Source organism: Aythya ferina (assembly GCF_964211825.1).
Source record: "Aythya ferina genome assembly, chromosome: 1".
NCBI classification, from domain to species: domain Eukaryota; kingdom Metazoa; phylum Chordata; class Aves; order Anseriformes; family Anatidae; genus Aythya; species Aythya ferina.
The window spans coordinates 204,353,838-204,380,366 of NC_140296.1; the positions used below are offsets into that span (position 1 = coordinate 204,353,838).

General features: G+C 45.8%; 1 protein-coding gene across 4 annotated transcripts in view; it reads right to left on the reverse strand.

Annotated features, from left to right (window-relative positions):
• Positions 1–26,529, reverse strand: part of PLXNA4 (plexin A4) — a 407,281-nt gene that overhangs the window by 9,025 nt on the left and 371,727 nt on the right. For 3 of the 4 annotated variants that reach the window (XM_084518707.1, XM_084518708.1, XM_084518710.1), the window contains 6 exons: positions 26,273–26,432; positions 19,966–20,069; positions 17,202–17,301; positions 15,379–15,569; positions 11,633–11,802; positions 8,143–8,355 (listed from right to left, as the gene is read on the reverse strand). In XM_084518707.1, coding sequence (XP_084374833.1) covers positions 8,143–8,355; positions 11,633–11,802; positions 15,379–15,569; positions 17,202–17,301; positions 19,966–20,069; positions 26,273–26,432 — 938 coding nt within the window. Of the gene's footprint in view, positions 1–8,142; positions 8,356–11,632; positions 11,803–15,378; positions 15,570–17,201; positions 17,302–19,965; positions 20,070–25,578; positions 26,433–26,529 lie in introns of those variants that run through there. The other variant, XM_084518709.1, reaches the window with a different exon arrangement.

Sequence of the window (26,529 nt, forward strand, 5' to 3'; positions counted from 1 at the left end):
ATGAAAAGTGAAGGGGATTACATCACAACAAAAATAAATAAGGCTGGTGGAGGAAAGCAGCAGCACTGTGCTCTGTTTGTCACCCTGGCTCTGACAACCAGCTGAAATGCTCCATCAAATGGTGATGGGAGAGTGGGTGAGGGGATGGGGCCTTTTTAAAAGTGTTGCTTCTTCATTGTCTGCTTCTCCAAATTTCTCCTGTCTCCCTTTCACTTGGCAGCAGTGCTCTCCTGGGTCTGTGAGTCACAAGGGTCTGAAAGCTCCCCAGTCCTCCTCCCAGCTCTGCAGAAAGATGCTCCGAGCAGCATGAAATTTCCATCTGAACAACAAAGAGCAATGCACAGTGCTCCCCTGGAGGGAAGATCAGGATGTGATGACCTGAGTTTCAGGTCCTCCTGATCTCTCCAGCCATGACAAACTCTCAAGCTGTGATTTCGGCGTGCTGGGTTCACAGGCCATCATCTGCTGCTATATATACCAAAGTGTACCCGAGTCTGCCACATCACACACCTGAGCAGTCAGTTCCCATTAAGACTCTAAATCAAGGTACTGTGGAAGTGTGTTTGGGAAAAATAAATAAATAAATGAAGGAAAACAAACAAACAAAAAAAGCATGTACCAGTAATCAAACCTGGCTGCTAATACAGGAAGAAGACATATAATCTTCCACCAGAACTCTGCGATGGGCAAATGACTTATTTATACAGAAGTGCTCCTAATGAAGCCATCATTCTGCTATCTCAAGAAATTATAAATGTGTATATTAAAGCATCCTGGCAGGGAGATGACAACATCCCTGCTGAGTCTTTATTTACCTTCTATTTGAGCCCGGATCCTCAGAGGTACTTAGGGCCTCTCTGCCATTTACATACCTCTAATGCCTTCAAAACCACCATGAAGCTGTCACCAAACCCCAGAGGTCCTTGAATTTTCACTGCCAGCATCTGCAAGGCTGCCTGCGTGCTTGCTTGTGCCTTCGCCCTTGTGGCTGACAGCGCTCACTTACACTAAAGCTGAAATGTGACGGAAGATGCTCTTTAACCATGCTGCTCCTGGGAGCACAACTAAGCTGATGGCCACCAGATTGAGAAGGGAATTTAAGGAACACCCAGGTCCAATCCCCCTGCCATGGCAGGGACACCTCCCACCAGCCCATGCTGCCCCCAGCCCCATCCAACCTGGCCTTGGGCACTGCCAGGGATGAGAAGAGCCTTGCCACAGCTCCTCTGGGCAGCCTGGGCCAGGGGCTCACTGTCCTCAGAGTGAAGAATTTCTTCCTTATATCTAATCTAAATCTACCCTTTTTTTTAGTTTAAAACTGTTACCCTTTTGTCCTGTCACTACACTCACTGATACAGGGCTTGAGACCAAAGCAGATGATGACTACTTGGTCAAGGTGCACCACTTGCTGCCCTTGTGCTGCAGATTTTCTCCTTCTGTACTCCAGTTTTGGATAGCTTTGGTGGACCCTCACCCAGATGTTTCCAGGAGAGGCTTAGGTACTGTATGTGGTTTATGTGGCAAGGATTTGGTGGTGGGGGGCTGCAGGGGTGGCCTCTGTGAGCAGAGTCCTGCAGCTGCCCCATGGCAGATCAGAGCCAGGACCCATCCTGGAGCAGTTTGCTCCTGGGGGGTGGGCCCCATGGTATGGACCCATGTGGGAACAGTTCTTGAAGCCCCTGAAGGATCAGTTCAGGAGGGACCCCACATGGAGCAGAGGCAGAGAGGGGCCGAGAAAGAGCAGCAGTGGTGAAGCATCAGGGACTGACCACAGCCCCCATTCCCTGTTCCCCTGCACTCCTTAGGGGGAGGAGGTGGAAGAGGGCGGATGGAGGAAGGTGTTTTTAGTTTGCTTTTAGTTTCTCACTGTTTAGTCTGCTAGTGATAGGCAATAAATGACATTAATCTCCCTATGCTGAGTCTGTTTTGTCCGTGATGCTAACTGGTGAGTGATTTCCATGTCCTTTTCTCAACCTATGAACCTTTTTTCTCCCCCTGTTCTTTTGTGGAGGGGGATTGAAAGACTGGCGTGGTGGAGTTCAGCTGTGAAACCACCACAGACACATACCTAAAGACCCTTCCTTACATACCAGAGCTTCTCCTGAATCACAGGGGAATCACAGGCTGCTTATCCTCTGATGTGCCAGGGAAATTTGTTCATCAGACATCAGAAACAATGAAACCCTTGAGAAATCTGGGGGAATTTGTATCAACCTTCTCTGAAGCACATCAGCAACTCAAATGGATGATGGGAGGATTACTAGATCATAGGATGTGATTTCATAGGTATCCCTAGCACAGCAGCTCACCTCCTCTTGGCTTGAGCAGGAGAATCTGAGGTCATCCCCTGCCACCAACAGATGGGGAAGTACTTTGGCCACACTGGTGCATAGTAATGATCCCTTTTAGCCTCAGTTCTTGTTCCTTACACATCCTCAGCTTTCCCTGGGAAGTTCCTGTTTTGTTTTGTCTTGTTTTGTTTTCCTAAGGAAGCAATACAGCAGTGACCTGGGAATACATCTTGCCCTCTCTTTAGGCAAGGGGCAGGGCAAATGTTCGTCTTCATTACCAGCCACGTAAGGCTCCTTAGTGGGGCTGTTTCACACGAATAAACTGTGCCTGCTGCCACTCAGCAACTCATTAACTCATCAAAAGCGCAGAGAAAAGCTGTGCTGCCAATGCTTCCTCTCCAGTCTGAAATTTTCCAGCATGGGCCATGGTTTAGGCGGCTTAGCATGGAGCTAATTGCCTTCCAAAAGATCTTTTTGTCATGGCTGTTGTTGTGCTGTCCTGGGTTGGGACTGCGCTCATTAATAATCTTTTTAGCATATGAAAAGCTTGTAACGAATCCATGTGCTGCAGACGGCAGACGCAATTACAGCAATAACATAATTAGTGTTATGCAATAGCCGGCTGTATCCGGACCACTGAAGAAGGAAGAAACGTATGAAAGGGATCCAGGGGACTGCTACAGCAGGGAAGGGCTGAAGGGAAGCTTGGGAGCATCCTAGCGGCCAGCCCTTTCATGGGATGAAGTGAAGCAGTGCAAGGACACGTTGTCGGTTCCTCTGTTGGCAGGGCAAGGCAGTTTTAGCTTGCTGGGAGGCGTCTGAGCTGCACCTTCCGTATTTGTGCTGATTCAGCTGCAGGAGCCACAGGACCGCGTTACTCCAGATCGATCCCATTTCACAGAAAGGTTCGAGGCCAAGCTGCTGGACACTAATTGGACTTTGGCATGAACAGCATGACAGCTAGGCAAAAGGATTTTCTTTTGCATGCGCATGGCTTTTCCTGCAGGTTTTTTTTTGTCTCAGAATAACCGGCAGAGGATGGGTGGGCTGCACTGAGTCAATGGCTGAAGAATGAATCGGTGCACAGGTAGTTTTTCTGTGAGAAGAAACTGTCCATCATCTCAGTGCCGAGGCTGCAAGGGTCTGAGGTTGTATCCCCTGAGCACAGACGCGTTTTCATTTTTGCTGCTGAAAACTGCACTGTGTGAGAGCAGCGTGTTACTGCAGTAAGAAAATATCAGGGGTATTTTCGAGACAAAAAGTAGGGGAAGACAGGTGAACAGCCTTCAGGCACAACAAAAGCTGCTGCAGAGAGGCAGGGAACGAGCTGTACCCCATGCCTCTGAGGATGCAATGAAGTCTATGGGTTTTAACTAAAGCCAGGAAGATTTCTGGCTGACCATCAGGGAACATATCCTGATGGGAAGGAGAGGGGAGCACAGCAGTGGATTGCCCAAGGAAAGCAGAGGCTCAGTTGTGGGAGGACTTTAAGAAAACATCTGTCAAGAAGGCTTGAGACAGAGCTGATCTGGCCCTGAGGCAGAAGCTGGGCACGTTGACCTCTTGAGGCCTCTTCCAGCACCGTGTTTTATTATCTCTACTGACAACACCCTCTCCCCTTGACCCTTGGCATGCTGTATCTTCAGCCCTCTTTCTGTCAGGGAAAGGAGATGAAGACTGTGTTTTTGAAAGTACAGCCAGGATTTCCACCTGCCATTTGATGCTCTCTTTTAAAGCCCTTGGAGTTAAAAGGTCACCCCAATGTACCTGCTAAAAACCTCACTAACTTGGAATGTGCGCAATTTATAACCTTTTTTGTACTAAACCAGTACATTTTGTCTTTAAAAATAGCTGTAAAATGGCCAACAGACAGCACAAACACTATTGGAGGACACCATCTATTGACTGCAGAGTCCTGATACCACAGGCTGACAAGAGATGTAGGTTTTAGATGTCAAATGGAGACAGACTATACATTTTGTGTCATCCAGACACACTTTCACAATTTTCCAACAAGCTGAAGACCTTGATGTCAAGTGGTTAACACCATGCAAACCATGGTTGCTTAAAGGAAAGGAAGGAGAAGAGATCACAAACCCAGGCTCTGGGTGCCAGTAGCGAGGGCAGGTAGTGTTTGTGCTCAGGTTAACAATAAACTGCAGATGGATGAAGTCACTTTAAATGTCCTTTAGTCTGAAACCTGTCAAACCTATCAAGCCTATTTTGAACATTCTTGACTGGAAGATTCTCAAAGTCTTAATAATATTTGCAATGTCTTCTCTGACTTCTAGCTTTACTTAAAGGGGCTATTTTTAAGGCACATTAAGCAGCCAAAGCATGTTCGAGTACCCACAGGGATGAGAAAAAAGCACTAGCTCCTCTCCTTGCAGCACTGCAGGTATTTTGGCCACACCTGTGCAATGGAAACTCTCTTTGGCTTCTGCTTTTTGTCCTCTGCCCCTTTTCAGTCTCCCACATTCCTGCCTCCATGCCAGGCTTCGGTAGAGAAGCTTGGTATTGATTGTGATGCAGGCAATTAAACGGTGTTAATGAAGTTCAAACAAGTGTTATCATAAGCCTGGCAGCATGGAGAGAAATGAAAGGTCAGCCACAGCCCTTTGTCATCTTTTCAGTGTGGTGTTGAATGCTAATGAGACAGCCCCAATTAGAACCGGCTCCCCTTTGTATTGCTTGGGGATTGCATCAAATGCTCCCAAGTTCTCCAGATTTCTAGGCTCAAAGGGGACATTTGAAGTAAACTTGAAAAGATGCAGATCTGAAGCAGCTCTAATGTAAATTCAGCAAGGCCTATGGAGTTTCACTAACAGAAGTCAAATGAGAATCTGGTCTATCATTCCCATTCTTTTCCTCTTCTTTCAATAGACCAAATTATGATATTTGAAAAGCTGCCACCTTGTTTTAGGACCACAGACTGACTCTTCGTGGCTTCAACAAAAGCCAAATAGCCTGTTCCCATTCCTGGGTTAATTCTTCTGCCTCTGCTAGGCCTCATCTTCTGCCGCAGGACTCCCAAGTTGTGGCTACGTGCTGGTACTTTTTAGTCATGTGTTTTCACAGTGAAAGAGCCCTGACTGTGTATTTGAATGCTGAACTTGTTTTTTGCAAAAGTCAGGGTGTCTCAGTGGGTTTGCTTCAGCAGGCAGAGTCCAGCTCTGCTCCCAGCAGCATTTAAAAAAGACCAAAAGATTAAATTTAAATTAAAAAAAAAAAAAAAAAATCAAACTCCTATTAACTACTGTGTAAAGAAAGACCATTGGTGAGGCCAGAAACTGCATCTATGCCCTTCCCAACTTGGAGTTCGAAAGCTATTTTTTCTTGAATTGGAGATAGGTACTGTCACCCATGCCTGCTACTTTCTCTGCTACTTCTTATGTCAAGATAATCCCCAACATTGAGTTTTGTGAGTCCTGAAGGCACACTCCACACTGAGAAACCAATAGTTGCAAAAAGATTGCTCGGAGCAGCCCAGCTCAGGTACCATCTCAACAGGCATGTTAAAAGAGAGGAGTTGGCTCTTACTCTGGAGTGCCTTCAAGTAGGGTTACAAACCACCACTGACTAATTGCCCTCTTACAGATTCTTCTTCATCAAAGGAGATCATTTGATTTCAAGTTCTTCTGATTTACTCAACCACTTCTTAAACTCTCCAACAGAAAATCTTTTTATCTTATGATTTAGTCTTTGAAGAAGTCTAGTGGTCTTGAATGATGCTGTCTCCAGCTGACGTTGACTACAGAAATAACTCAAACCAGTACTGGAAGCCATTGGAGTTGGAATAACTCCCTCAAAGTACAGTTGCAGAATGGAGAAAAGGAACTCATTAACTCAGAGCAGAATTGAAATTATATTCTGTTCATCTTTAATAAGTTTTTCTTTGATCTGCAACAGCACCCAGGTGCCTTGAGTCAGTGGCGTTGACACACAAAAGTATTAATAGGGCAGTTCTAACCATATTCCAAACCCCACCATCTCCCCTTGGGCTTCAGTTCAAGCTTTCAGACATCAGTGCAGATAATAACTCAGCACATGCTGGGCCCAGAAATCCAGTGTTCTTTACTAGCAGCAGGAGGTGTTATGTACCTCGTTTGTTGTTCAGGAAAACTTCCAGAGAAATGCAATACGTATTGCTGAAGATCACTGGGCAAACAGGTTGAGCTCCAAAAAGTTTTAAAGTGAAATCGATACTGGAAAAATACATTTAAAACAAACAAACACACACACACAAAACAAACAAACAGAAAACCCTGCCACTTTCTGTTTATCCAGGAGAAAAAAAAAAAAAAAAAAAGGCTTTGCATGAGGAAATACCCTGTTCTTCACCCATGTACCTCAGTTCATCACTCAAATGTACCATCTCCAAAGGTATAAAATTCAACAGGGTCATATGTAGGAAACTACCCACCAACTACACACACTTCACAGGTTGCTAAAGAATCTCTGGAGTATGATGCCATTGGGTCACTGTTAGTGCAAATTTATGGTTTCTAAACAAATTTCAAACATTTCTTTCCCCCTATCCAGGTCAATCCAGCAATCAACCTCAATACATACTAAGAAACTTGGACATGGTACCAGAAGTAGGTCATAATTAAGCAAGGTAGCTCGTAAGAGCCTTACAGGTTGCCTAGAAACGACATTTGCAGACGTGTTTAACCACATCTAAAAATAATTGTCCGGACAAATCAGAGACCAATGGGAGCATTATTGTAAAAATTTCACCTCATGCTGACTAGGGTACAGAGCTCTTTGATCAGCCGTGCTCTGCTTTCACAGAATGAGAGAAAACCTTCTCCACCAAAGGAAATAGTCTGGTTTACAGCACAGTATGCCTGCAGCAGCAGAGGTCTTATATCACCCGCATGATGTGGTATCAATTTTAGACAGTGCATATGAAGTCATCCAGACAAATCATTGCTGAAAACTGGATGCCATTGTGCAGAAATGATCTGTAAGATAAACCCATTATTGTATTTACAGAGCAGCAATCACTCTCCAGCTGTGCTGTTCCCAAACCTGTCCATAATACCAGGCAAATGTGGCATGTTGGAAAACAAAGCACAGATCAACTTCTACAAGGCTTGTTCCAGCAGACAGCATCCTGTTGAGTGGAGTACAAAACGTGCTATAGTTTATCCTGTAAAAAATCTTATGGAAACTGAAGCCCCTGTGTATTGTAGGAATACTTGCCTTGGTTGTATTTCCCGTAAAGTAGGCCTGTCAGACCCTGCCCCTCTGTGCAGTAGTTTCTACAGGTTCTTGCAGATGTGGATAAAATGTTTAGAAGACCTCTGACCTTTCAGAAAGTACCTGCAGAGCTTCAGTCACCAGCCTGTCAACCCTATGGCATCTCATCCAAAGCACAGAAGAGCTGCCATGGAAAGCTACTGAACTCAAAGTAAGGGACGATAATTGTGTGATGCCTGGGATGCAGGCAGCGTGGGGACTCACAACAATGCTGGGAGAAATGAACCACTTCTTCTGGTCTGTGTGGGACGACTGAGAAGCCCACATAGCTCACAGAGCTCAGGCACAGTCACCTCCCCTTCCTTCACCTCTCTCTCTTTCAACAGTTTCTCCTCAAGAGATGATGGCATCAAATGATGGCAAACACCTTCAGTTCACACCTCTAATTAAATTTCTACCTCTGTTGTAAGGCATGTGGGAATAAATGTCTATCAGAGAGCTTTCTACTTGGGCAATAATCAAAGAGAAAAAGCCCAGAAGCAGCTACCAGAAACAGTACTAAGGATACCACTTACCTCCATCCATGAAGTAGGGCCTCATTTTACCACTTGCTTATGCCATTCATGTTTCTAGAGCTAAAACTCACCTTTCCACCCAGTTCTTGTAGCTGGGGATATCCTTGGCATAGAGAAGCTTGTTGGAGGGGGAGTCTTTGCCCAGACGGTGTTCTGAGGTTGAACAGGAGTCCATGAACGTCTGAGCCACTACGGAGAGGCAGGCGTCTGTGATGCTGTTCTTGTGGATGTCGAAGACAAACTGGGGGTTCTTGATCATGTTCACCCAGAACCGTAATGGCAAGCTGCAAGAGGGGTGGAAGAGGTGAGTCAGTAATGGTTCAAAAGCTTTGCCTTGCAGTGTTACAGTGCTGACTGGTGGATAGGAATCAAAGATCCAGGCATGGAGACAGGGATTCTGGAATAAGCCTCAATTTTGTCATTTATTTCTGATAAATTCCTCCCCTGAGGGCTCTTGAGATGGTGGTGGTCACCTCAGGAATGAGTTTTGTTGTCCTTGCAGACCTGATTTTGTCACTTCTAGTGTCAATGTCATCTTACTGGAGTTACACATAAGTTAATGAGATTAAATTAATGAAAGTATAACTGAGATGATGAAAATATCTCCTAACTTCCCTATGCAAGGGTGCAAATGTAAGCTACTGTTAGCTAACAGCTAGAAATTGCATTCACACAACTTTGTGTGCCTAGACAATGGTACAATGTACACTAGGCATTGGTAGACTTGGCTTTTGGCCTCATAGTAAATCCAGGGCAAGAAAAGGTAGGTACAACTGTCAGGCTGTCAGGGAATCTGAGGAAGGAGCCTGGGAATGTTAATGGCAGGCATTTTGTTCTGTGTATGTCATGTATTGTCATGCTGCACAGCTCAAGCCCAAGCCCCTGTATGATCCTAGCACCTTCTGCATGAAGCAGACTCCATGTGGCAGAGAAAACCCTGTTGCCTAAAGGAGAAAAAGTAGGAATGGGGAACAAGTGTTGCAACCTTTGAAATGAAAATTTGTCTGTGGAAATGCTATTACAAGTGCAATTCAAAAGTCTTCCTCCCTCCCCACCCCTTATACTCATAAGAGCTGTTCATTTGTGTGAGTTGCCCTGAAGTATCTACATCTAGCCTTTGCCTCAAGCTTTTTTTGTGTGTGTGTCATGGCAAAGTTATTCATATGGCTGTGGTATAGGAGCTGAGATGTGTCACCAATATCAGAGTCCACTTGTCTCTCTGTCTTCCTGCCAGGCGGACTGTTAATCCTACCTTTGGTGTCTGCATCTTCCCAAGAAGGTTATTCAGTTAAAAAAAACACAACATAATCACCTTATTATTAGGCTAAATTCCCCAGTTTCTCCATTTTTCTCATTACCCTCACCTGTGTACAGCACCATAAACAACCCATATCAATGTCTGATGCCTTTCAGGCATTTTAGCATGTCCTCACAAAGTGACGGTACCATATTCTCCTAAACAAATTATGTTATCCTCAGCCAGCAAAATCATGGGCCAAAAGTAAGGAAAGCCTCACACGGATATTCTTCACAGCCAAAAAACATCCTTTTGGGAAGGGGCAGAAGTTCAGGAGTGGGAGATGCTGGCAATGAGACCTGATGGGAGGAGTGGGAGGGAAGCTTTTCAGGTTGGGAGTGGAGGTTCATCTGCTGGAGGAAGAGCTGGATGAGTGAAGAACTTCTTCTGTAGACGTTTGGATGATAAGTACAGCCACAGCGAGCACGAGCACAGGTTGCATGTATGTATGCTGTGGGGAGGGGCTCAGGGGACGACATCCCTAGCTGGGAATAATGAAGCCCATGATGTGACTTGGAGTTAATTTAATCTGATTGAAAAGATTTCTTCATGCTGCCCCTGATCCCCCCCTGCAACACATACAGACTCTGCCTTCGTCCCTCCCCCCTTAAGTAAACCTCCTGCTCATTTAGTCTGAGTGGCTGCAATCAGCCTTAGATTAGTGCCGCAGATAATGTTAATAATATGCTAATGTTTCATTAGTTGAAAGCCTCTTTGGTGCATGGGGTTTCTTTTTTTATGTCACTGCACTGTGACGATCTGCCATCAGCATGGCTGGTAAAAGGAAAAAATGCATGAGCTGGGAGCCCCATGGCTCTCCTCTGCTGTTCCTTTTATAGTCCCTGTGTTTGCACAGGGAAAGGGGAGGGAGCGATTCCCCAGGGGTCTCTTTCCAACAGGGAGACTCAGCAGAGAGGTGCTGCAAAGATCTTTTCTCTTCACCAGTGCTGGCTTTTCCCTGCTGTCCCATTACATGTACAAAGAGGGACCGCTGCCTGGCAGCTAGAGCAGGGGGTTGATGTCAGCCTTTGTCACTCACTCAGAAGGGGATTCACATCCAACTTCAGGCCCTTCAAGTACTTAATACCTTTTAAGATTCTCTGAGGTATCTCTTCTGGCCCCCAGCTGCCAGCCCAGGAGGGCACAAGTCTCCTGTGGGTGTGCACATTCCCTGTGGTACACCTTAAAACACTGCAAATGGCTCCAGATGCCTCTCCGGGCAACCAAAAGGAGCTCCAGGCCCCCACTGACTACAGTGGGAGTTCAAACTCCCTGTGCAGATGAAGACAGCAATGCTGAATCCTCTCCCATGAATCCCTAGAGATCCCTGTGGGCCTTCACGCTAAAGCAATTAAATACTTGACAATTTTTCCTCCTATATCCTCATGAGGTCCCTCAGAAATAGTACTATCTCCATGCAATACTGGGATCTACAGCCAAAGCACTCCATCCTTGATAGCACCCTTTAGATTCAGGGTACATCTGACTTCTCCATCGGCCTGGGATGATTGAACCTGGCGTGATGAACCCCATGCCAGCTTCCTCAGTTTCCCCAGCACTTAGAATCCTAGTATCATTAGGGTTGGAAAAGCCCTCCACGATCATCTGGTCCAGCCATCCCCCTACCACCAATGTCACCCACTAAACCATGTCCCCAAGCACCACGTCCAACCTTTCCTTGAACATCCCCAGGGACGGTGACTCCACCACCTCCCTGGGCAACCCGTCCCAGTGCCTGATTGCTCTTTCTGAGAAGAAATGTCTCCTTATTTTCAACCTGAACCTCACCTGGTGCAACATGAGGCCATTCCCTCTTGTCCTATCACTGTGAGAAGAGGCTGCTCCCCAGCTCCCCACAGCTTCCTTTCAGGCAGTTGCAGAGAGCAATGAGGTCTGCCCTGAGCCTCCTCTGCTCCAGACCTAACAACCCCAGTGCCCTCAGCTGCTCCTCACCAGCTTCGTAGGTGAGGAGCTCCAGGACCTCCAGGTCCTTCACCAGCTTCGTAGCCCTTCTCTGGACACACTTCAGGGCCTCGATGTCCTTCTGGTAGTGAGGGGCCCAAAGCTGAACACAGCACTCGAGGTGCAGCCTCACCAGAGCTGAGCACAGAGGGACGATCACCTCCCTGGTCCTGCTGGCTACACTATTCCTGATACAAGCCAGGATGCCATTGGCTTTCTTGGATCCCAAATCTAGATCCCAAATCATATGTCCATCTCTTCCCCTTCCAGTCCAGGATTTGGTACCAGGCTGTCCCACTCACCAGTTGCTCTTCCAGGTATGCCGCACGTGGGGGTCGTGGATGTTGTGCTTGTCAGCCTGCTCATCCAGGAAGTCGAACATGTATTTGATGGCTAGGGGAAGCGCACTGCCACGGTGAGCAGTGCTGAAGATGGTCTCAAAGAGGTCGTCTACAAATTTCTGGAGAGTGCCCTGTTGGGAGAAGGAGAGGAGAATGTGAGATGCTAAGTAGCAAGAGGATGATGAATTATGGTATCCCACTGAAAATACAGTATATCTGTAAAACAGGCTCGAAAAATATATTGAAAAGCAGGAGACATTAGGTTGGATGTTAGGAAGAAATTCTTTACCGAAAGGGTTGTTAGACATTGGAACGGGCTGCCCAGGGAAGTGGTGGAGTCACCATTTCTGGAAGTCTTTAAAAGACGTTTAGATGTAGAGCTTAGGGATATGGTTTAGTGGGGACTGTTAGTGTTAGATCAGAGGTTGGACTTGATGATCTTGAGGTCTCTTCCAACCTAGAAATTCTGTGATTCTGTGATTCTGTGTGACATTTAACAGCTTTTAAATGTGACATGAGTTGAAATTTCAACTCAGACCATCTTTAAGCAGACATCTACATCTTCATAATATATATTACTTACGTTTACCAGCTGAATGGGGTAGGTCAAGATGTGTCCTCTCTGTTACTAGCACTCAGGGAGGGAGGCTGAGATGTGGTAGGATACCTCGCCCCATCTCAGGTATATGGTGATGGGAAGGTGATCATCTGTTCCCACTGAAATTTTTCTCCTCTGAATCCTATACTCAACTGCTTTGGTGCATACATGAGCCAAAAAATAGCCATTTTCTACACAGGTTTTTGTCCAGGGTCTGTTCTTAAGCTGAGAATAGAAGTCAGATGAATGTAGAGGAGAACAGAAAGTGTCATTGAGACAAATAGGACAACAGTGACTGGAGAAGATGGCTGTCCTGTATGTGTAAGTAGCATAATAAATAACAAGAATTTCATCTTAATTCCAATAGGCCTCCTTGTTTTTTACTATCCATCTTCATGGGACCAAGACAAGCCCTAGGAGCAATGCTCAAACCAGTCAAGTACTGCTCTGCAGACCTAATGCCCACTGCAGTGATTGCAGCAGTGTCCTTAGGCTTCTCTGGGAGAAGAATTCCAGATCCAGAAGAACCACCCTAGCCAGATGATGAGGACAGTTGAGGACTGTGAAGAGCTGGAATAGCAAAGGGTGACCAGACCTGGACAAGCGGGCTGTTGAGGAGCTGTGGTAGCCCGTGTAAAGCTCTACTCTGCCACCAGAGCTGCACAGGCACTTATATGTGAACAAACCACATGGCTGCTAAAATAACAAAAAATCAATCAAACCTCCAATAAATGTTTCCTGATACACAAATTTTCCTCAGCTGAAAAATAAAAGCCTTCCCTTTCTCTGCAGATCCAAGAAATTCCTCCTTAGTAGAAATGAAGCACCAGGTTCCACCAGAGCAACACACGTTTACATAGCGCTAACAAATGCTTAATTAGAAAGCTGGTGTCTCTTGCTGATTCACCACTTGATTTATTCTTTGGGAAACAAACAGAGGTGCCTTTTGCTTGTGTGAACTCCTACAGGGTGAATAATCCCTGCAGTATGTCTGACTCAGAAAGGGCCCCTGAGGAGAAATCCTGTTGGTCTGACATGGAAGAACTTGCCCTCAGGTTCAGTTTCTGGAGGGAATTAGTTCTCTACATGCTCACCCACACAAATACAAAGAAAACCTCTGAGGCTTTTAGGCAAGAGACTCTAGGTCTCGGAGGTCAGGGATTTAACAGAATAAAAATCATTGTCAGTTTAACTAAGTATTCCCTGGGATTGTATTACTAGCAATTGGTCTCTCTCCTCTTTCCTCCCCCCCTAAAATGGTCATGATGAGGAAAGAATATTGCTCAGCCCAAGAGGGGAAACAATAAACCCCCAGCCTTTTTGCTCTCTCTCTTGCCATGCAAGTTTTGCAGCTGCTTTCCTGCTGTCTTCAGACAAAAAAAAAAAAAAAGTGTTGTTTGTGATCCGAAACAGAAAGCAAAAGCAATTCAGTGGTGGGGTAAGGGACATATCCCCAGACAGGGTAGATCAGCACTGGTCCAATGGTTGCTCATTTACACCAGCTGGGGCCCTGGCCCTGGGGAGCATCATTTTCTTTTTACATTGTGTGATCCATAAAAGCATCTTAATGCCACGGAGCTGACAGTGTTCCAAGGCTAAAGGCAAAGCCATTTTATGTCTGAATCTCATTGCAACGCAGAGAGACGGAGTGAGGCTGCAGGGAGAGTCAGAGACCATAGGCTGAAACAAATGAGCGGCTAAAACTTATGGTAGGACTTAAGCATGTAACGGAGAGCTGTCTGATGGGCAAACTCAGATTTGAATGAATAAATGCAATTGTGTTTGTGCCTGTTGACAGGAAATGGTAATAGTCAAAACTTCAGAGAAAGGAGGAAGATCAGGCTGTTTGATTGCTGCTTGGTTTAACCCTGCTCAGAATGGGGTGAGATTACGCTGTGATGAGCCACACCTGAGCCACAGCTGCAGTTTCGACTTCTGAGATGCATCCAGATAACTCATGTGTCAGAGATTCAGGCACAGGGATGCTCTGCACTGCAGGAGGATGGCAGGATTGTAAAGGGACCCTGTTTGATTATAGTGCCTGCCTCCTCACCTGCCCTGGTCCCTGCTGGGGCACAAAAGAAGAACATTGCAGCCTCCTCATTAATGCGGGCTTTTCCAAGGAGAGCACCACCAATGATGGATCCACAGGGTGGAAGAGCAAATAGTTGTAAAATCACACGACTGCTTTTGCCCACATTTTTGTAGAGCCTTTAGAGAAGAGATAGGTGGAGAATAGTCTTGATAAGAGATGAAAGAAGTTGAAAAGCCTGGGAGCAAGCCAACTGCAATGAGATCCAGCCATTCCTCTCCTAGGGAAGGGACAGAATGGTGCTGACTGACAGTGAGCTGTTGCTGTGCAGACAGTGGCAATAAAACCACTTTCTGTAGCTGTCACAAACCCAATGTTCACTGCAGTAAGTTATAAGTCTATCCCCTTCAATGATCTCCACTTGTACAAGTGCCCTCGTAACAGTGCAGCATCCTTAGTTATGCCGAGCACTAACATGCTGCGTCCTTGGAGAATTTTTGCAGGCACACACATAGGAGGCTGGTTTTTAGCATTTAGAGGAGTGTGGATTGAACAGATAGGATATGGCCACATCCATGCCCTGATTCTTAATTTGCTCAGTTTTGATCCAAACTACAAGCCATCATCATCAACACCAGCACATACTTACCCCTGTGTTCACGCTCTCCACCAGACTCTTGGCCATGGCCACTCCTCATTGCTCTCCAAATCCCAGCTCTCTGTGAGCACTTAGCTTCTGTTTTGTTATTGTCACTGTTTATTCATGTGTTTATTGTCTATTTTTCACTGATCGCTCCCTTTGCTCGTGACATCCCCACCTCTTGATCCTCCTCAGTCTAGACACACCAGAAGCAGTACCCTTGAAGTTATCACATCTCTCTTTTCACCATTTGGCCTTCTCATGTCCCTTTCCTGACTTTGTTCTCTAAATTCTTTGCATTCCTCTTGCTCTACTTTCCTTCTGTTTATTTCCCCTTTAGCATCCTCTGAGCAGACTCTTATATCTTGTCTGCAAGAAGTCCCACTGTAGCCTCTAGAAGCCCATTCCTCACCCTTTTCCCCATCCCAACCATATACCTTGGTGGCAAGTAGCCTTGTCAGGTAGATCTCAGAAACCATCTTGCTGCCCCGATCACCCTCTTTTTGGTCACCGTGCTCGTGGTTCTTCACCAAGTGCCACATCTTGACTCCACTCTCAAGGTCAGGGGTGATCATGGGTGTGCGGGAACGGAGGCTGTCCGGGCTGCCCGTGTAACGGATCATATTTTCTGCAAAAATAGGTGCATGTGTCTCAGGTTAATGGGTTTCACCAAGGAAACATGCTAATGATGCATCCTCTAATAGAAGTTCTTCATCAGGGAGTAGCACTGTTAGTGTCAGGCACTGCCCAGGACTGGTTCGGGGACAGTACCATCTACTCGTGGTAGCCAGTATGGGCAGGTTCAATTTGTTTTACCTGTAGGGTGTTAGCCATACCAGACTGAGCTTCTTGGCCCTATGGCCAGAGAACAGGTCATGGGTTATTTTATATAGTAGTACTGATGTAACTGATGTGACCTTTTGCCTATCTCTCCATCCCCAAGCTCAGGAGGAACTGCCTCCTATCCCTCCTATGGCATCAAAGCAACCCAAAAACTCCTACCCCACTATCTTCTTCAGTATCTGCTCCGAAATCTTGTTTTGACAGGAACTAGACTCTGTTTCCCTTTGCCTCTGAGTGATGGCATGAGGCATTCTCCTCCCCCTGACCTTCCACAAGGCTCCAGATTGAGTCTTTTCCAACCATAATTAACGGAAGAGTGTTGCACCTTTCTGTAGCAAGATCTGCATCAGCCTCATTAATGCATTACCAATCTCTACATATTAATTATTAGATGGAATATCCTTTTTTTCTCTCTGGATGCTGTTTTCTTAATTGCAATTAACAATCACTTCTGACCCACTACATCTTCTCCTCCCCCTGCATTCGTCCTCACACCCTCCTCCTGAAAAATCAAACGGCAAAAGAATTAAGGAAATCCAACAGAAATTAACCCCCCTTAAGTCTTCCTTTTCAAAGGTCACTGTGTCTTTCAGTAATTGCAACAACATGGCAAAGAGGATGAATATTAATAAGATCTGGTGGATTGCTTTATGCCCTTGGAGAAAGGGGGCTCCTTGGACATCAAGTAGCCATACTTTCCTTCAATCTAAAGTGACTACGAAGGATCAGAGATGCTTTCATACATAATGAAAAACAATAATGAACTGCTATGATAGGTGCATCCAGGATAAAGGGTGGTTTTGCAGCACTCTGGTTGCATGTTAGAGACATTTTTCTTTGCTGTCCCACACCATCATAGTGTCCTGGGTTTGCTTACAACTGTCTCATGATATGACTGAAGTGGGAAAAACAGTGCACTGCTTTGAGATACACTCATAAAAGGTATCAGTAAGAGATTTTTCTTGTTCCAGGTGCAAATTCCCTTGGGATAATAACATAGCTGTGAGGGATACACAATACCCACACTAAGCTATAGCAGTAGACAAGCAATGCCCTCTGTAGGTTGCTTTTTGTTCCAGAGGCCTCTCCTCTGGCACAACAGACCATTCTCCAAGGGCTTTGCCCACTAGAAAGACTGAGCTTTTCCACATTGATCTAAAATGTTAATTATTTAGGCTCCTTCTTTCACTAATAGGGAAGGAGCGGTACTTCCAAGGGCAATCCAGTAACTTAGATCGACATCTTGGACCAGATGCCAAAGTTTTAAATGGCTAACTCCTCTCCTCCAGCCAGCCATCAAGCAATCCTATCAACTTGACATCTGCCTATGTTTCTGGTGCTTGTCTTGTAACCACCTTGGTGTTTGGGATCTCTCCTTCAGTGCTCTCTTGAATCTTATTAGCACACCGGCTCTTACCATACTTGCTGGCTGAGGTCCGGGACACCGTGGAGTTGTTGACTGCATTGTAGGCAGTGACTTGCTTGGAGACCAAAGCTACCACAGATCCATCTGGTACCTACAGAGAAAAATGGGCTCTGTCAACAAGCTTCTGCGAACTGGCTGAGGAGCGTGCCAAGGACAGCTGGAATTCAAGCAGCAGAGACTGAACTGTAAGCCTGTGTCACCGTAAGCAAGACAGAAATTTTGTACCAAAGCTTTAAATGTTTTCTTCAGTGGGTTTATTAACAAAAAGGGGAAAAAATCTGTTGTTGCATCACTAGAAGCTTGGACTTGGGCACTGGGACAACTGATGGCAAAGCAGAATGACCCACTCGGATCCTGAGCGAAAGCCCAGGGATGACAACGTGAGTTTTGCATTGACCTCTAAAACTGACCATAGGCTCTTCGTGAGGAGGCTTTCATGCAGGACAGGAGCATGAGTAGAATAAAACACCTTGTCTTCATCCATAACTGAAGTGATTAAGGTAGCTTGTGACCACAGTATTACTTCAGGAAAGGTTAGAGATACTACAAGGTCATTTTTCACAGTGGACAACCATCCACTTACCTGGGAGCTAAGCTGATAAAAGGTCTGGACTATGATAGCGAAACAGGAATTAGAGATCCCAGGTCCCATGAGTACAGGGAAATTGGAGAATCTAGGTTAGGACTATGAGTTGGGTAAGTGTTTTATACCAAGAGCTATCAGAATTTAAGGATCAGCTATCTAGGTCCCCAAATCTCACAAGTCGTTCCTCTACTATTTCAGCTTCCAAGGGAAGGAAATTTGTCCAAATCAGCCATTCTTATATGGCCTGACATAAGCACAAGTATCAGCCTTACTGAGGTGCTGCCGAGATTTCCAGAGAAGCATATTTGATAATGAAGGGAGAGGTGAGTGAAGGGCGGGTTCTTTGTTATGTATAAATCTAAATCAACCTAGCAATGGTGTCAGGGACCAGAAGAGATTACATCTTATTTAGTATCTTAGGAATTTGGATTTTTGTGGTATAGAATTGGGAAAACTAATGTGAACTTTTCTATTCTTTCTAACTTGATTGCAGGTAGCATCTAGGTACTTGGGTCAGAGGGAAATACATTTTCCACTTTGACTGACCCTGCCAATCTCTCCGTGCACATGACAAATGCACTGCTGGGCAGATCTGACCACCATGACTTCTTTCTTTTTGCTGTTTCAGAGGGTGTCAGCTGGGGGAAAGCAGCAGGGCTAGGGGGGTTGTGCTCTAGGATGTCATGGGATAGCATTTCAACAGAAAACAGCTTTCTGAAATGAGCCAGACTTTCCATTTCTACAGATAGGTGATTCACGTGGGTCCCGTATCAGAAATGTTAACAAGCCATTGGAACAGAGGAGCCATATCAGGAATATCTGTGATAAATAAGACATCATAAAAAAGGAGATGGGTGAAAAAAAAAATACTGCTAACAACTTTTAACTCTTGTCTGTGTAATAATAATAATTAGCACTTGCATGGAGTTTTTGATCTTCAAAGCACTGCGGAGGCTAATTAAATAGCCCCTCAGCAATCGTGGAAGGCAATTACAGGCTTTTTGTAGTTTTAGCCCCACACTCCAGATGGGGAAACTGAGGCACCAAGAACATCAGTGTCTGTCCCAGAATGATCTTGTCTGCCCTCAGGACAGCCAAGCTAAGCAATGCAGAGCTCAGCACCCCAGTGGTTGAGGACTTGTTCTGTCCCCGCTCATCCATAGACCTGGGAGCTCATTGCCTGAAGCAAACAACTGAAAAAAGCACAGAAAGGAAAGAAAATTATCCTTGGTTTGTTGGTGAAATAAAACAGAAACCCTGCCCTGTTTTGAAAAGTCTTGGGGAGTCAGCCAGCAATTCTCAGTCAACCTAAAGTGAAAAGTTTTGTTTCCTTTTCAAATTATTGCCTGCTGCTTCCTCAGGTCAGTTCTTAAATGAAAAATAAATAAATAAACCTTGTTATAAAACACAGATTGCTGAGGTGTGATGGAGGAAATGATAGAATTGTCAGCATTGGATTAAACTTAATGATTTTTTTTTTGTTTTGGTCAAAGGAGAAAAGAACTGGGGGAGCTTTTGACCTAAACTCCATTGTTTTCATTAAATCTACCACTTGTGCGAGATATTTTTGGACATCTTTAGCCCTCTGTTATGGATCTCAGTGTAATGCACAGATGAAGAGAAGCCTTGTCCCAAGGCAAATCACACAGAGATTAAAACCAAGAGTTCCTATACCAGCGTCACCTCCATTGCACTTCTGTCTCTAGTCATGCTGCTTTCCTCCTCCTTCTTCCAGACAACAAGCCTCCTTCTCTACCGTTTTGTCTTGTCCATCTTTCTGAACTCTGCTGGCATTACAAGGCCTTTGATGCAGTGGAAAAAAAGGAGGAGGGAAGAGCTTGTTTGCTGTCTGTCAACATAAGAAATGTTAACTCATGCTGTCCTCATGACTAACGCTTCTCTTCACATCCTTTGCTCACCAGGGCTGTCTCTCCTTGGGGAGAGACCATCTTATTTCTTCCCTTATCTTCATATTTCTTCCCTTATCTTCATCTCCAATGAGGTTCACAATGGTTCCTACAGGATGGACGTGCTCATTTATAGGAGCTCTGCTCATTTATTGCCCACTCAACCACTGTCTACCTCTGCATCTTGGAGAACAACATTTTACCCTTCTCCTTTTCACTTTCCTGACCGATCTACCTGTTACCCATCCTCTCCCGCAGTTACCTGATAGTGTGCCAGCGTGTTGAGTCTCTTCCAGTCGTTCTCTATCTTGGTTGTGATGTCCTCATCCTGCAGGATCATCCTTGCCCCGCTTGCTTGCCGCCACTCTGCAAGGAGAACAGGGACATGGAATGATTAAATTCTGCCCTTCAGAGCATCTCAGAGCCTTCTAAGCCCTGTGCTTACAACTCATGGTGTCACACGTGCAGGTTGCATCCATGTAGCACCGTATCAGTCATTGCCATTGTGCTATGACTGATACTTCCAACCACACACAACATATAAATGTATAAATGTCCAGAGCCCACAAAGGAGGGAGAGAAGGGACAAAAGAATTATGAAAGGTTCAGATAGATGGTTCAGGGAATACACAAAAATCATAGCCTTGTGGCAAAGTTCAGAGTCAAGTCCTCGGTTATTCAGACCAGTTTCTTTACCCTTAATAAAAAAAAATACTGCTATCACAAAGCCACTTTTGCACATGAAACAGCCACCCCTTTAAAGAGTGACACTGAACCATGCAGAGATCAGGACACAGAGCAGTTGCCTACAGAGATGAGGGGTCCGAGGCCACTGCACAGCAGCACACCGTGCTGAAGATCATACAGATAAATAAATCAGTGACCAGGGAGCTGTTGTTCCAATGGCAGAGCTGAACAAAACAAGTCCTGGTGCTTTGGCTCCCTGATTATCCCCAGTGCTTAACTCGTAGCTCACTCCCTGGCTCAGTTTTTTCTCCAGCGTGGCTACTTCCAATGCCCACCTGCCCTTGCATATGTTAGCCACCACCAAGTGACACGAGCAAATGAATATCACTTGCCTCAGGGACAGAAATTACTCACCAGCCCTCTTTCATTTAACAGCATGGACATTGACTTTTTGGATATTTGAGATATAACTCCAAGACCTAGCCAGAGACAGGGCTCCCCTGGGGCAGAGCAGAGTCTTGGTCGGTGCAGCACCAGACCCTTTACTGGGACCAGTTTGCCTCCATCAGGGCTCACAAAATACTTCTTGCCACTCAAGTCCAGAAGTGATGGAGAGCAGGAGGCCCTTAGCTTTGGAATTGGGACCAAAAGGGGAGAAACGTAACATAATTTTGTGACACCAGCCATTGTTGTTTTGGTTCACCACAACCCCTCTGAACCATCCAAAGCTTCCTTTTTGGTGGTCATGTCTCAGTCACAGTGACCCAGCCACACACAGTTGAGCAAGAGCCCAAGCAGAAAGTCTATTCAACTGCTGGAGTTAATTAAAATGAACTCTTGGATATGGAGACATCACCTGCCACCCCTGCTTATTTCTCCTAATATAAAAATGCAAGGACCATTGCAAATTTCTTCTGGTTTCAGCAGTTTTCTTATCACATAATTAAAATGCATTGGGAAAGACGCCCTTGCCTTTATTATTCATTTAAATTAGCAGGGAGAGGTCAGCTGCTCTGTTTATTGCTGGGTGTTACTTTGGCAGGAGATACTCCAAGAGTAAGCAAAGGTTACATTGGCTAAGCACTGATCCTAAACTGGCCTTCATTTACTCCAGCTCCTTAGGACCTCGCCGATATTATCCTTGTGATGTCTGAGGGCGATACTCTCTGTCCATTGCCCCCTGGACAGGATCCCCAGAAACTAACTGGTCCCAGATGTTGTTTGGAAGAGTAAAAAATGAAGAAGTTTGAGCTGGGATGGGAAATGGTGCTTTTATAAAGAGCTCTGCGGGGTGCCAAAGCCACTTCTGCTGTCACAGTGTGTCCCCTGTGTGCCTTCCTCATGGTCCCCATGGTGCCTCTTTGACTTCTCTCCATCAGGTCCCTACGTATTTCTGTAGTTGCCTTTTCTGACTCATCTTTGGGGAGGGACACAAACCCACATAGCGTTTGGACCCCAGGTGTGGACCCCCAGCTCACCCTAACCTCACAGCTCTCCCCAGTCTCACAACTCCTCGTCCCTACAGGTGCCACCTTAGGTGGCCACACAAGGATCTGCAAGGAAATGTGATGGCTGGGAGCAGATAAATAGGTAGGGAGGGCATGAAGGAGGGAAAGGTGACCCTGACATCCCTATTCACAGCACTGAGTGAAAAGTGTTAGCTTTGTCCTCGCTGGCAGCGCCCCGGCCCCTCTCTCATCAGATCTGCTCACTCCTCTGCGAGCCGGCACAAAGGAGAGACACACTCCAATCCAATTTGTTACACTTCCACCTTCCGGAGAGGGGGAGGGAGGTAAAAAATCCCATTATCTTTATCAAGCCTCCCAATCAGGAGCAGCGGTAAATGCAAACTCAGGAGACAGCTGCTGTGAAGCCTTTATATTTCATTCAGCAGATAGTGTATCTTTTTATTGCACGCAGGAATTACTTCTTTTTTTTTTCCCCTTCTTCTTCTCTTTTTTTTTTTTCTTTTCTTTTTTTTTCTTCTTTTTTTCTTTTTATTTTTTTTTCCTTTTTTTTTTTCTTATTTTTTTCTTAAGGAACAACCTTTCTCTTCAACTTGGCTAGGAAAAAAGGAAATTCCAGGGAAAACTAATGAAGAGGGGTTTGTCTGAGCTGTATCAATACCTGGCTATGGAATGATTCTGTAGGGATGTGGGAGAGGGGGAGATGTCCTCCTGCACCTCCTACAGAAAATGCTCCACTTCCCTTGTGCCTTCTCTCTGATCCAGGTCACCCTGAAGGTGCCCAGTGAACAAGGAAGAAAAGAGCAGCAGAGGTTTTTCAGGGGCAACTGAAACACCCAGGGCTAGAAGACCTCTCAGCTTATTCCAGATGTCTTCTTCTGAGCTGGTCATCATCAGTTACCCTACTCTTTACAGGCACTTGTGGGTCTTAATGCATGCAATTCATTTTGGTCATCTGTAATAACTGCACAATGCTTCCCACACTTTTCCTAAAGACCTGAAGTCTTATTTGAAGGGCTATGAAAAGGTTTCTGGCTGTGCCTAGCAGTGGCAAGTGGAACAAATGCATCTAGCTTGTCCATGATTGAAGCCGAGTTCATGATCACTTGTGTTCAAGAAGGATTTGTCTGTCATGGGCTGCTTTTAGTCCTCCATTCCTAGGAGTATTTCATCACTTCCCTATAACTTCCACAAAAGATTGTGATTAGAAATATGAGAATAAAACATTTTGTTTCCTTGTTACAGGTTGGAATAAAACCAGCTGGGTGGGAAACAGAAGTGGGGAAGTGCCCAGTAAGTGATGACCTTGAGGAAAAGAGGAGAAACTCAGCTCTGCTTCTAGCACGGAGAAAATACAATCACGGTTGGCAAGAAAAAGTTTATACCAGAACACATAGAGACATGGAAAATATTTCATCCTGTATATGCAAGTTCTCTGTTTTACCTTATATATCCTAGAGTTAGACTCAGTTTAAATGGCTCCTTGAGATTAAACTCAACACATCAGTACTGCACTGCTGGTGAGGCACTGAAAGCTTGTCCTGGCCTGAGCCAGCATCACCAAGTGCAAGGCACTCAACCAGCATCCCCCACCACCTCAGCAGCCCCTTCCAAAAGGCTCCAGGAAGAGTGAATGCCTCAGCGTGGAGCCAAATTTCTGTTTTGTGATCCTCACACCCTAACGCTTTCCCAAAGATGGGCTCTTTTCTTTGTGGAGAGGGCTTTAAAGGATAATAATAACAGAAATAGCCGTGGTAGAAAGAAGCCTGTACTCCAAGGGCTGCAGTTTGGGTTTTGGACTAAAATGTAACCTCGGGGTGTCCAAAATGAGTGCTTTCAGCTGACAACCCCCTCCATGAGTTGTCTGGGTAACTGCAAAACATTATGACATTTGCCACACGTACAAGTCACTCTGCCTGCAGCTACCCTGCATTTAACAACTCCAAATAACTCATTAGCTTGTTTGCTTTCTTCATGTGAGCAATCTGGCCTTGGTACGGACAGAAAGCCTGGAAAATTGCAACGGTAATAGAAAACTGTGCTGGTGTGTAGGAAACCATTGATTTCAAAGGCAGATGATAATCATCTGCTCCGACCCACTGTTTAGCATGGGCTGGCGGGGCTGATCCAGCCACCTTTGACAATTCTGAGCATTCAGCCTGGGGCAGGTTGATCCTGAGAGCTCTGTGCTGCTGTCTTTTGTCACCGCTGCTTTCTGCTTCCCCCCTTTGTTGCCTTCACTGTCCCCAAAGGATGCCAGGTGCCAGCAAATAGCTTTTTCCTGCGAAGAGGCTGGGCAGGAGCTGTGGCTGGATGTACGTGTCCTCTTGTCCCTGCTTCACTCATGCCAGCCCTGCTCCTCCCACCTTATTAACTGCTGTGCTAAAGGAGCCTGCAAATATCATTGCTGGCAAGACTCTTCTCCTAGATGAGAAGATATTAGTTTCTTTTTTTTTTTCCCCTAGTTATTTTTATATATGTATTTTACCAACTGCATCATCAGTGCTAGAGGCTAAACAGCTGCTCATCAAGCAGTCTCCCGTCTGTATGGACAAGTCTGTGTCCAGCCCTTCTGGTAGGGATGTAAATGCTCATAAACACTTTCTGGAACTTACTGGTCCTCGGAAGGTCAAAATAACTTACATCTGCCAAGCACTGGATGCAAAATTGTCAGACTCCACTTAAGACCCTGTGTGCACACTGTTCTGCACCTCTCAGCTGCCAGAGCTGCAATAAAACTGGATTCCAAAGTCTTCCTTGTATTTGCAATACGCAAATTTTTGGACTCGATGATCTTGAGGTCTCTTCCAACCTAGAAATTCTATGCAGGGAAAACTCCTGCCTTCAAGTACATATTTATCCCAGCAGTGGAACAAACCACTCTCCACCCACAACCAGCGCGAGACTCAATCCTCATGGGCTCTGTGGTCACCATCCAGCACCAGCTGGGTCAATGGTTTTGGCTGTAAACCCCATTCCCCACATTTTTTGTGTTCTGGTTCCCTGCCCTACCTGGCCTGATGCTCACCCTTGCACTCAGCGTTCCCCTGCTGACTCACAGCAGCTCCAAAATCAACTCGGGTCCTTTTTTTTGATGATGTATATGATCTGTTCTTTATTACTGCTGGTTTTGGCAGCTCGTTTTGTTATTCTAACTGCCTTTCATGAGCAGGAATCTTGCTGCAATTTCTGTCAGGAATCCCTCCTCCCCTACACAAATGCACACACAAACACACTTAACTTTAATCCCTGACCTCTCATTTCTGCCTCTGTTATTGCTGTGAATTGTTTCTTGGCATCGGTCCATTCCTCCTCCTTTAGGTTCCTCCTCTACTCTGCCAACTTTTATAGACTCCATCATTTTCCACTGAAGTCCTTTCCACTGAAGGTCACTGAGGGCAAATTCTGGCTGATGGCCTCACACAATACAGCCCCGTGCCAGACTCCTCATCGTTGTCCTGAGCAGATTGCTCTACATCCTCTCATAGCAGCCTCCAGGTGTGGTATCAGATCTAACCCAGACTCAGCTTCAGATATTTCACTTCCCCCAGTGTCCTTGCACCAGATTTGGGGCAGAAACTGATTTTGGCCCCAAAGGCATCCCTGTGCTAGGCTGTACAGCTCCTGTGTGCCCCAGAGCTTAAAATCCAAGTGAAGCTACTGCAGCTCTTTTCGTCCCCCAAGCAGAGCATCTCATGAAGGAGCAAAAAAAAAAGCATGAATTCATAAACAGAGGGACTGATCTTTCTTTAAAACATGACTGCTGATCTCCTTGTCCTCTGCAAAAAAAAAGAAATGTCAGCAGCAGCTCCCAGCCCTGCTGTTGGTGGAGGGGTGCTGGCAGGAGAGGGAAGCAGTCAAGGGTGAGATGGATGCAGCCCACTGAACGGAGGATGCTTCATCCTATTTCGTATGCCCACATGATGAGAAATTAATACTGCTTGGGCTGTGACTGTCTCAGCAAGAAGACATGCATAATCCAAGCCCTCACTGCTCAGAGAAGAGCTAGGAATAAATCTGAGCTGCCTGAACACTTCTGACAACACCACCCTGTGTTTTCAGTGCTCTTCTTCCAGGGGATTTGGGCAGGATGTGCCTTTTCCATACCCTTGATCAAGCCAAATTCTGGGCAGAAAATCAGGGTGGCTACTGATCATTTCAAGTCCTCAAGGTCAGAGCAGTAGAGCTTTCATAAGCCAGGAGTGTGCGCATCAATTTAATCAGTTTCTTCTGCCCTCTCACTGTTGCTGATGCCCTGCCCAAGTACCAGGGGTACTGTGAGTCTGGAGAGGTGGCACTTCGCACAGCAAATAGTCTGGGTTGAGTTTGACTGTTTCTTCTCTCCCTTCTCCCCTCTCCTCTTTTACCTCTTCCCCCAGCCCTGGGGCATTCAGGGCCCGTTGTGCACTCACGTACCCAGGTCCATATCAGCAGCTTTGGGCCGGTGGGAGCAGGGCACGTTCTTGAAGATGGCATCGAGGATCTTCTCCTTGACCTGGGTGATGGTGTCACAGTTCAGGATCTTCACCGGGATCTCGGGGCTGTTCACGTTGTCAGGGTTCACGCAGCTCAGGACCTGAGAAAGAGGCATGAGACACCATAAATTTCACAGCAACGCAGGTACCCTGTGCTCAAGCTTCCACAGCAACCTTCTGGCAGGTCCCTGCATCCTA